We start from the raw sequence: 12,537 nt of genomic DNA on the forward strand, positions 1-12,537 counted from the left end.
AAAAGTCTTGAGATCAGGACTGAAAATATTGAGAAACTTTAGAAGCAAATATGGTTTCTATTAAAGATAGGAGGCTGTGAGACCCCACAATATGGTGAATATGTGTACTATATGCAAGAATTGTGGAAATTTATTTCGGAGATTTCCCCAGGAGTGTACCGAGTTGAATCTTGTCTGTCACAGACTCGGAAGGTGTCTACACTAGAACTTCTGGCACCCGCCAATATTTGGTCCCGAGCTCTGCAGACTGAAATGGAACTGCAAAACCAGTGCGCGCAGTTAGAAAAATTGAAGAGTACAAACTCTTTACTCCAAAATGATCTTGTCGAGTTACTCCAAAAGAGGCAACAAGAGAAGCATTGGGAAAACTGAGCGCCGAGTGTGAGGCGCTAAGAGATAACCTAAAGGCGGCGGCAGCTAGAAATGCCGAACAAGAGAAGTCAATCGACTTACTTAAGCAGGAGTTGGCCGGTCTAAAAGTCAATACTGATAAAAAGAGCGAAGCCATGGAGAAAATGGGGAAAGAGAATGACCAATTGAGGTCAGAGCTTCAGCAGTTGGAAAACTATAACCAGTACTTGGGGAGTGAGTGCCGAAGGAAAGACACTATAATTGATAGACAAAAGCATTCCTTGAAGAACGAGAAAGCCAAAAAGAAGGCCACAGAAAAAATGTTTATTCGAGATTCGGAATAAAAAATGTATTGAATCAGCCTGCGACATTGTACGAGATTTTGTTGGTAAAAAGTTCTGCTTCAAAAGATCAGATCAAAAGACACTACCACAAAATGAGCCTGTTGACGCACCCTGATGCTAGTGGAGATGAGTTTTTCAAGACCATTAATCGAGCATACCAAATACTGATGAACGATGGGGCGCGAGAAACGTACAACAATTTCGGGCTGGACGAGGCAGAGAAAGTCATGAATGACGAAAACTGATACCTAAACTTTTTATATGAAGAGTACAAACTTTTTGTATTTTAAAACGTTCATGTATCAAGAGCTGGAAAATTTGTTTGATTTTATGTGAGTGATTGGCACACTCTATTCTTATTGAGAGGGGGGGGGGGGCAGTGTGCTTGTCACACGTGTGTAAAAAAAGGTGTACTAAAAACCTTGGGTTTCAAGGTCAAAGATGTAGTTTAAATTTTAATTTATTACTTGATTAATGGCTAACACAATCTTGATAGGTGTCGACAGATTGAAATAGACAAAGCTCGGGCTTCGAGCAATACTAACAATTGTGACATATCAGTATTTACTTGGTTAATTTACCACGGTGATAGAACCGATATTGGGTACGGACAAAACTGAGGATAAAACTCATTCATTGAACAATAAACCTACCTTCAGAGTTAATCACTCAATTAGATCTTCATTTATTTGAAACCATTCTCTTCTGCTTTTATCTACTTATTAATTAAACATCAATCCTTGTATTTTAAACAAGTACCACGCTCAATTACAAAAGATAATACATATTGCGCACGGGCGGCTGCTATACGGTGTTGCTAACTCCTTGGTTAAATGGCAACTCCAGCGAACGGCTACTATTTAAGTAGCCGTTAAGTACTATTTAAATATTTAAGTTGTGAAACAACAGAGTTTATGCGATCATCAAATAAGTTACAGCCAAAAAATTTTAATGCAAGATTCTTCAAGTTCCACACGCTGAAGTTGTCACAAAACTTTAAGGGCGTGATGTTAACAATTGCAAGCTCAACACGCAAACGACGCTATGAAAATTCGGCAGATGACAAATTAGCCCCATACTCTCAATCCAAACTAAACAGAAAAGGCAGAATTGTGGAATTGAATTCTGGAACTCATGTCGATTTTGAAGATGAGTTGCAACAGAATGGCGAGAATTTGTCACCCAACTCTACAGAGAGACTTCCGCGGACAAAGGAAGGCCACCGGAGAACAGACCAAGAGGTGCAGCAGCATAGCATCAATCAACTCTGTGGAAAACTGCAAAAGTTGGTTTTGAAAAATTTTATGAATCACAGACATCTGGAAGTTCCATTTGGTGATAAAATAAATTTCATCACCGGCAAAAATGGAAGTGGGAAATCGGCAATCGTGACTGCTTTGTTGATTGGACTTGGCGCGAGAGCAAGCTTGACTCAAAGAGGTTCTTCAATAAAAGGTCTGATTAGAAAAGGTGAACTTGCAGCTACCATCTCCATCTATTTATCAAATGTGGGCAGAAATCCGTTTCAACCGGATGTTTATGGACCTACAATTGTAATTGAACGCCGAATTACACAGTCAGCAACGACGTACAAAGTGAAATCTAGTAAAGACAGAGTCATAGGGACGACCGCACATTTGATGCATAGGGTTTTGGAACATTTTGACATCTGCATTGACAATCCGACCACAATTTTGACGCAAGATATGAGCAGAGAGTTTTTGGCGTCGGCCGAACCTTATAAGTTGTATTCCTTTTTCAAACAAGCGACCCGCTTGGATCTTTTGGAGCAAGACTTAATGTTTATAAAACATAAATTTGAAAACGCACAGGAATGCGCTAAAAGGGATAAAGTGAATTTAGAGCGTGTTGAGGCTGTCATTAAAAATTTTCTGGAGAAAATTAAAGCTTGTGAATCGAAACAGGAATTGGACAGGAAAAAGAAAACACTTCAGGCGGAAATTTTTGCGGTTCAGAAAAAGGATTTGGACGCTAAAAAGTACCAACTAGAACGAAAGATTTCAGAGCAGGAGGCCAAAATTATACAGCGGAGAGATAATATAACAAGAACGTTGCTCGAAATTGACAATATTTCCTCAGAACAAAAAAGTGTTCAAGCTGGAATTGACGAGGTAAACGAAGAGCTGAAAAATTATAATGATGAGAAGCATGAGAAGGATATTCAGTTGCGTGAGAAAAATAGAGAAGCAAATGTTTTCCAAATAAGCATTCGTAGTAAAGAGACTGCTATTAAAAAACTAGAGAGAGATATCAGTGATATCGAAAAAAAAGCGAGCGAAATACGAGCAAAAAATCAAAGCAATTTAGATCAACAAAAGTTGCAGTTGCAAGAAAAGTTTGACGATCTAGCCAATCAAATCGAGGAATCTCGAAGTGAAGCTGTTAATACTGAATTAAGTTTGCGACGTATTCAAGAAGAAGGAAACAGGCTCTCCGAGGAGTTACGAACTGTTCGTCAAAAGCACACAAAACTAGATTCTGATTTGAAACAACTTGAAAATCGAAAACGGCAGTTGAACGAATCAAAAGGGAACTCGTTGAAAACGTTTGGTTTTTATGTTCCCGACGTTTTAGCAGAGCTGAAACGTTCAAGTGGTTTGTTTTCAAAAATGCCGAAAGGTCCGCTAGGCATGCATATTAAAGCCACTGAGACTGAATATGAAATTGCAATTGAACAATGTTTAGGTCAAGGCATAATGACCGGGTTTTTGGTCGACAACAGAACTGATGGCGCAACTTTACGCAAAATTTTCGATCGCGTTATTGGTTCGAATAACAAACGATTGCCGTATCCCCAAATCTTTACACAAAGATTTATTGAGAAGGTTTACGAAACGTCACGGCATAAATCACAAACAAATGAGTTTCCAACACTACAAGAAGTAATTCAGTGCAGTGATGCAGTCATAATGAATTGTATATTGGATCAAGTTTCACCTGAAAACATTCTAGTTTTCATGAGTTTGAGAGACGCAAGACGTGCATTGATAATGAACGAACCACCCCCCAAGACAACCAAGGGTATTTGTACAGATGGTAGTGAGGTGTTACCAAAAAAGGCAGTTTACTCCAAAACCATCAAAGACTGCCGGTTCTTTCAACGCGATGATCTTGGAAAGAAGATTGCTTCAACCCAGGAAAACCTCGATTCAATTAAACGGGAAATGAGTGGAATAGCGACAGAAATGAAACGGATTGAGACTGAGTGTTCAAAGAACAAACGAGAACATGTTGTTCTCATGAGAGAAAAGTCAACCCGTGAACATTATCTAAACATGGTCGAAAGAAGCGCCAGAGATGTGAAAAGGAAACTGGAAGAAATGGTTTCAGATGAATCAATTGAAGTTTACGAAAGTGAAATTGTCGAAGAAACTCAAAAGCTTTCAAATGAGCGAAGCTCTTTGGAGCAAAACCGAACGAAGTTTGCAAAACTCAAAGAGGAAGCTGAATTGATTAAGAACGAAGTAATAGGTTTGCAACAAAATATTGACAAGCTAAATTCCCAAGTTAAAAAGAAAGTAACTTTAATGCTGGGTTGCAAAACGAGGCAAGTTGAAAAAGTGGAGGAAAAGAAGTTCTTGGAGAATTCGATCGCACAAATTGAAAAAATGATTCAAGATGACCAAGAAGCTTGCAAACGATTAGAACCACAGATTTCAGATTTTGAGCAGAAGATTGCGTGTGCAGAGTTGACTCAAGAGCAATACGCGCGAATACTGCGGTCACGGCGAAGCAAAGCAGATATTGAGAAAGCTCTAGCTCAGCTCAAAACTGCTTTGGCTCAAAAAGTTAAAGAGGTTCCTGAAAACAGGGAAGAATTGGATTTACAATTAGGTGTCGAAACAGATAAATACACGTCAATGGCGAGTCAAATTGCGGCAAGAGAAGAGTTTTTGTTAGTATGGCAAGACGCGATACATTTCCGGGAAACTAAATACGTGAACCTGCGCGAAAACGCAACTGTTACCATGTCGAATGGGTTCTCGCATCGGTTGGCGTTACGAAAGGATGGGCATTCAGGCAGATTAGTTTTCGATCATGATGAGAAAACTCTCAACATTTTAGTTAAGACGGCTAAAACTGATAACAATTTGAAAAACAACAGCCAGCTTTCAGGTGGTGAAAGATCATTCACAACTGTATGTTTCATTACTGCCATGTGGAGCGCTGTGTCTGGCACTTCGCCATTTAAGGTATGAACACTTCTCCTGAAGAAGAACACTTTATTCGTACATTCAGACCCGAGATTAAGCGACAATTACTTGCATACAATGTAAGAAATGTTAACAAAAAGTTAATGTATTTCAATTCCAATTGAACTGACAGTAGTGGGTAAAAGGTGCTCTCCAAGCGCATTTCATATTTTTGAGCTATTTTTACATAGTAAAAACACCTCAAAAAATTTTCATGCACTTGTTCGAGCCCCTTCCACCCATTACTCTATATATCTACTACTTGCTTATACCCCATTTTATTCACTACTATGTATTAGCTTGGTTTATCCACTACTACATATTACCTTTATATTCACTCAAAATCTATCATTTCTTGTCTCACTTAGTGCAAACCACTAGTGTCGAGTTAAGCTGGTAATTATCTGTTATCAGACGGATATTTTGGGTTCTATCCCCACTGACTCCAGTGGACGTCTCCAGATACTAGTATAAAACTAGTGAGACCGTGTAAAAAGCACGTAAAACCAACTTGCGCAAATTGGTGTAACCACTTCGTGGATAACTTCGTGGATAAAAAAACAGCTTAATTCTTTTATAAACTTTAAATTTTGCTAATATTTATATAATATTAAGATCATTGTTTTTATTTATTACTTCTTCAAGTCATAATTAAGTTAAAACCCAAAGTAATAGCAAAATTTAATAATTTATTGAAAAATAAAGCAAATTTCAAAATAAGAGTGAAATCCCTCTTTTAAGAGCGAATCACTCTTTAAGAGCGAAATCGCCCCTATCGGAGTGATGCCCCAGTTTAAAATCACTATTTATTGCGCTTAAAGAGTGATTTCCCTCTTTTTTAAAATAAATTTTAAAATTATCTAAATTTTTTAATAAATTTTTTTTTTACTTTTCTATATTTTTTAATTTTTAAATTATCTATACTCTTCAATAAATTTATATTCTCTTTTACTTTTTCTATATTTATACCATCATTAATAAGAAATGAGACAAAATTATAATATTTACATGAACAACTTTCTTCATTTTGTGTAATAATAGGATTGGGGGTCAGATCAGTGTAACTGCTTTGCAGTTTTCTAGTAAATCTTTTAGGTATATCCACATCTGGATGTTGTCTTTTTAAATGAGCATTCATTCCATCACATCTCACAAAAGAAGGGCAATATAGACAACTAACTTTAGTAGAAGTACAATTTTATGAAAGTTGGTTAGTGGTTTTACATAATTACATCTATTACAACATCTAGTTATAACTTTAGAGCTAGAGCTAGGATTAGGGCTAGAGTCAGGGCTACGATTAGAGCTAGAGCTAGGATTAGGGCTAGAGTCAGGGCTACGATTAGAGCTAGAGCTAGGATTAGGGCTAGAGCTAGCATTAGAGCTAGAGTCAATGCTAGGACTATATCCAAATTCATCTTTAAAAGAACGATTAGTTTTGATCGGTGAATTTGCAAACGAGCTTCGCTCGTGGTTAACCAAACAAGATCGTTGAGCAAGTTCCTTAATACAAATACCACTTAATGTTTTATCACCACATGCACAATTACCAATTTTATCTTCATGACATATTGAATAATGAAAAGCTAGATTAAAGGGTGCTCCACATTTATGATTACACTCTAAACATTTTATAACCATTTATAATAGGGCAAATGTATAAATATTTGCCCATGTTTCACTATTGGCTAAATTTCAATTACTCTCATAATATTTAGCCAAGATTTCAATTATATCTTTCGTATTATCTTTACATGTGATATACTCAGCTAAATATTTCTTCCCCGTCATATTGAGTATATTAGTTTTATATCTTCTCTCTAAAATCACTTCAAGGTCTAATTCTTTTTTATCTCTGACAAAATTTATAATTTCGTTTCTAAATTCTTCATTATTTTCATATAGATTGCTTAAATACTTTCCCCCTTCTATTTAAAAGCCCATCCTCTTCATTTATATATTCTTCTTGTATTATATTTCGTTGATCAATCTGCAACATGCTCAACGGAGTTGTTTTGCAAATTTGCAAATCAGTGTAAGGACCTTCGGTCTTGGTTGGTGAAACAAGGCTTGCCCTTCCCCAACTGGTTCCCAGATCTTCTCCATGTCCAACGTTAAGCAATGTACTTACTCTACTCAACCTTGTGCTTGCTCCCATTGCTATACCCCCAGCATTTCTTGATATCATATCGGGATAAATATGACTACTTATAATTAAACCTGAGCTTATAATTCCACCAATAGTTGATAAATTTTTTATACATTTTCCTGTAACCATTTCTTGTGTTAGAAAATCATTCTGTATTTAATATTATTTAATTTAAGAAGTTTATTAAAATAGAATATATAGTTATCGTGATTAATAACATTTCTATCTGCTGTATTTATCATGAGTGGTTTTATATATGCTATAAGTTTATTTATATCTTCTCTTTCTAATTCATCTTTTAAACTAAGAGCTTTTAAATCAATGAAACCAACTCTCGAGTCATATAACATAGTTCTATTCTTATCAATAATAATAAAAGTATTCTCTTTCCTATTATATTTAATTATACCATAACGAAGTTCATCTGACATTCCATCTGTACAATTATAATAGTTACTATTTAATTCACTAATTATTTTATTGAAGTTATGTTCACATTTATATATTTCATTAAAATTTTTAAATAGATCAGCTCCATTATAAGTTGTTAAATAAATAGTATCACAACTCATTCTTGCTGTATTAATTATTTGAGCTGGTTTATGACACATTACAATCATTTGAATATTATAAAGTCTTCCTTCTGTGAAATAATAAGCTATATCCTTATTTAACTTATCGCCCATATCATCAAGAACAATTAAGCTATCTTTGAATTTAGACTTATTTTTTGATGTGATCATATTTATATCACATTTTTTAAATCCAATATAAAACTCGCCAGTCTCAGGATATATCCAATCTATCATCAAAAATTTTCATACACTTGTTCGAGCCCCTTCCAGCCACTACTCTATATATCTACTACTTGCTTATACCCCCATTTTATTCACTACTATATATTAGCTTGGTTTATCCACTACTACATATTACCTTTATATTCACTCAAAATCTATCATTTCTTGTCTCACTTAGTGCAAACCACTAGTGTCGAGTTAAGCTGGTAATTATCTGTTATCAGACGGATAGTTTGGATTCTATCCCCACTGACTCCAGTGAACGTCCCCAGATACTAGTATAAAACTAGTGAGACCGTGTAAAGAGCACGTAAAACCAACTTGCGAAAATTGGTGTAACCTTTTCGTGGATTAAAAAAACAGCTTAATTCTTTTATAAACTTTAAATTTTGTTAATATTTATATAATATTAAGATCATTGTTTTTATTTGTTTTTATTTATTACTTGTTCAAGTCATAATTAAGCTAAAACCCAAAGTAATAGCAAAATTTAATAATTTATTGAAAAAAAGCAAATTTCAAAATAAGAGTGAAATCCCTCTTTTAAGAGCGAATCACTCTTTAAGAGCGAAATCGCCCCTATCGGAGTGATGCCCCAATACAAAATCTTTATTTATCGCGCTTAAAGAGTGATGTCCCTCTTTTTTTAAATAAATTTTAAAATTATCTAAATTTTTTAATAAATTTTTTTTACTTTTCTATATTTTTTAATTTTAAATTATCTATACTCTTTTATAAATTTATATCCTCTTTTACTTTTTCTATATTTATACCATCATTAATAAGAAATGAGACAAAATTATAATATTTACATGAACAACTTTCTTCATTTTGTGTAATAATAGGATTGGGGGTCAGATCAGTGTAACTGCTTCGGAGTTTTCTAGTAAATCTTTTAGGTATATCCACATCTGGATGTTGTCTTTTTAAATGAGCATTCATTCCATCATCTCTTACAATAGAAGGGCAATATAGACAACTAACTTTAGTAGAAGTACAATTTTATGAAAATTGGTTAGTGGTTTTACATAATTACATCTATTACAACATCTAGTTATAACTTTAGAGCTAGGATTAGGGCTAGAGTCAGGGCTAGGATTAGAGCTAGAGCTAGGATTAGGGCTAGAGCTAGCATTAGTGCTAGAGTCAATGCTAGGACTTTATCCAAATTCATCTTTAAAAGAAAGATTAGTTTTGATCGGTGAATTTGCAAACGAGCTTCGCTCGTGGTTAACCAGACAAGTTCGTTGAGCAAGTTCCTTAATACAAATACCACTTAATGTTTTATCACCACATTCACAATTACCAATTTTATCTTCATGACATATTGAATAATGAAAAGCTAGATTAAAGGGCGCTCCACATTTATGATTACACTCTGAACATTTTATAACCATTTATAATAGGGCAAATTTATAAATATTTGCCCATGTTTCACTATTGGCCAAATTTCAATTACTCTCATAATATTTAGCCAAGATTTCAATTATATCTTTAGTATTATCTTTACATGTGATATACTCAGCTAAATATTTCTTCCCCGTCATATTGAGTGTATTAGTTTTTTATCTTCTCTCTAAAATCTTTTCAAGGTCTAATTCTTTTTTATCTCTGACAAAAGTTATAATTTCTTTTCTAAATTCTTCATTATTTTCATATAGATTGCTTAAATACTTTCCCCCCTTCTATTTAAAATCCCATCCTCTTCATTTATATATTCTTCTTGTATTATATTTCGTTGATCATTCTGCAACATGCTCAACGGAGTTGTTTTGCAAATTTGCAAATCAGTGTAAGGACCTTCGGTCTTGGTTGGTGAAACAAGGCTTGCCCTTCCCCAACTGGTTCCCAGATCTTCTCCATGTCGAATGTTAAGCAATGTACTTACTCTACTCAACCTTGTGCTTGCTCCCATTGCTATACCCCCAGCATTTCTTGATATCATATCGGGATAAATATGACTACTTATAATTAAACCCGAGCTTATAATTCCACCCATAGTTGATAAATTTTTTATATCTTTTCCTGTAACCATTTCTTGTGTTAGAAAATCATTCTGTATTTTAATATTATTTAATTTAAGAAGTTTATTAAAATAGAATATATAGTTATTGTGATTAATAACATTTCTATCTGCTGCATTTATCATGAGTGGTTTTATATATGCTGTAAGTTTATTTATATCTTCTCTTTCTAATTCATCTTTTAAACTAAGAGCTTTTAAATCAATGAAACCAACTCTCGAGTCATATAACATAGTTCTATTCTTATCAATAATAATAAAAGTATTCTCTTTCCTATTATATTTAATTATACCATAACGAAGTTCATCTGACATTCCATCTGTACAATTATAATAGTTACTATTTAATTCACTAATTATTTTATTGAAGTTATGTTCACATTTATATATTTCATTAAAATTTTTAAATAGATCAGCTCCATTATAAGTTGTTAAATAAATAGTATCACAACTCATTCTTGCTGTATTAATTATTTGAGCTGGTTTATGACACATTACAATCATTTGAATATTATAAAGTCTTCCTTCTGTGAAATAATAAGCTATATCCTTATTTAACTTATCGCCCATATCATCAAGAACAATTACGCTATCTTTGAATTTAGACTTATTTTTTGATGTGATCATATTTATATCACATTTTTTAAATCCAATATAAAACTCGCCAGTCTCAGGATATATCCAATCTCTATCATCTTTACATACAATGATTATATTTTTAGCTGCTGTTGATCTTAATCTTGGTCTTGGTTTTGATCAATGTAGCCGCTTGGCGGATCTAAGTATAATTTTAAATATTGTCTATTAAAATATGTTTTCCCTGTGCCAGTTCCACCATAAACAATAGTATGTAATGGTGACTTTCATATTCAAATCTAACTAGACTCCTATTTATAAATCCACCAAAGCTTTCTTCTAGTTTTGTATATTTACTCGGTATCGAATTATAAAATATAAAACAAATTGCAATTATGATAATAAAAATAAAAAGTATACCTCCTTTATGCATTTTTATATATAAAATTTATATATATATATAAAAAATGCTTATCCTAACTTTTGAGGAATTCAATAATAAATTTAATATTGATAATAATGCTATGAGTGATATCAGAATAAAAGATATAGGTAAAGATGTCATATACAAATTCCTAATCCAGATTTGATATGAATTACACTTTTGTATTGGTTGAAATTATGAATTGGTAAAATAAATATTTAGATTGTAGAAAAGGCTTGTGATTGGTTTATTAGATTGACTTACTAAAATAATTGAAGAAGTAGTTGCATGAAGGAGTTGGAAGAGTTAGACGAATAGAATAAAGTTGCAAACAGTTGTTTTGAATTTTAGGGAATCTGCTCAGAACCAGCATCTGAAATAGATAAAGGATAGATTTAATAGTATTAGAAGATGGTGACAGGAAAAGAGCAGAGAGATATACATTCACGATTCAAAAGTTGAAAAATGATTTCTTAAAAAACACATAGCTTTCGCTTCAAAATGTTTAAAACTGTTAGTGTGCGACGGAAAAAACTTAGAATACGAATTGGCGAAAAAGAAGGACTATTGAATAGTTATATCATTAATTCTACTTCTACAAACTTACATTTAATTTATACAATTGATAATCGTAAATGCTTTTATTTTACGGATACCACTTGCCCCGACTTCCATTCAATTTTATCAGGATTAGATTTAGCAAACATAACAATTGACTTAAACCCCCAGATGAGCTTCAAACTTGATTAATTGCTGTACTTGACTTATCATTTTTCCCCCAATTGCTCTTCTTGAAACTTTGAATACTTTTTGAAAAAATTTTTTTTATTTCTTTAACATTTTTCAATATCAATATCTACACTATCCTTCAATTGTTCCAGTTCAGAAATTTTTAGTGATAGTTTTGTCTTCTGAGATAAGATTGTTACAACTTTGATAAAATGGCAGATGTTGCAGCAGCTGCAAATGCTATCGCAACAGCAATAAGAGGAATTGCTCCACCTCCACCAGCAGCAGCGCCACAAAGCGTTAACTTAAATCAATTTACGGGAGCGGTTACAGAAGATTTTAGAGTATTCCGTGAGCAACTGGAATCTTCTATCGCACTTGCCCAAGTACCGAATGCCCAGCAAGTTGGATTTTTAAAACTTCACTTACAAGGTGGTGCTCTAAATTATTTTCGGGAATTACCGGCTGCAAGTAAAAACACAATAAACAATGCTTTGCAATCACTAGAAAATCGATATTTGAGTGCAAATCGTGTGGAGCTCTACAAATTAAAGTTCCAAGATCTAAGTATAATTTTAAATATTGTCTATTAAAATATGTTTTCCCTGTGCCAGTTCCACCATAAACAATAGTATGTAATGGTGACTTTCATATTCAAATCTAACTAGACTCCTATTTATAAATCCACCAAAGCTTTCTTCTAGTTTTGTATATTTACTCGGTATCGAATTATAAAATATAAAACAAATTGCAATTATGATAATAAAAATAAAAAGTATACCTCCTTTATGCATTTTTATATATAAAATTTATATATATATATAAAATGCTTATCCTAACTTTTGAGGAATTCAATAATAAATTTAATATTGATAATAATGCTATGAGTGATATCAGAATAAAAGATATAGGTAAAGATGTCATATACAA

At 33.3% G+C, this 12,537-nt stretch overlaps 1 protein-coding gene across 1 annotated transcript in view; it reads left to right on the forward strand.

The window, feature by feature from the left end:
* Positions 1-1,207: 1,207 nt before the first annotated feature.
* Positions 1,208-12,537, forward strand: part of LOC142341700 (structural maintenance of chromosomes protein 6-like) — a 48,640-nt gene continuing 37,310 nt past the window's right edge. Inside the window, exon 1 of the mRNA XM_075392853.1 lies at positions 1,208-4,909. Within this exon, the coding sequence (XP_075248968.1) occupies positions 1,610-4,909 (3,300 nt within the window). The 5' untranslated portion in view covers positions 1,208-1,609. The remainder of the gene's footprint in view (positions 4,910-12,537) is intronic.

Source organism: Convolutriloba macropyga, chromosome 6 (genome assembly GCF_964194025.1).
Source record: "Convolutriloba macropyga chromosome 6, txConMacr16.3, whole genome shotgun sequence".
Taxonomy (NCBI): domain Eukaryota; kingdom Metazoa; phylum Xenacoelomorpha; order Acoela; family Convolutidae; genus Convolutriloba; species Convolutriloba macropyga.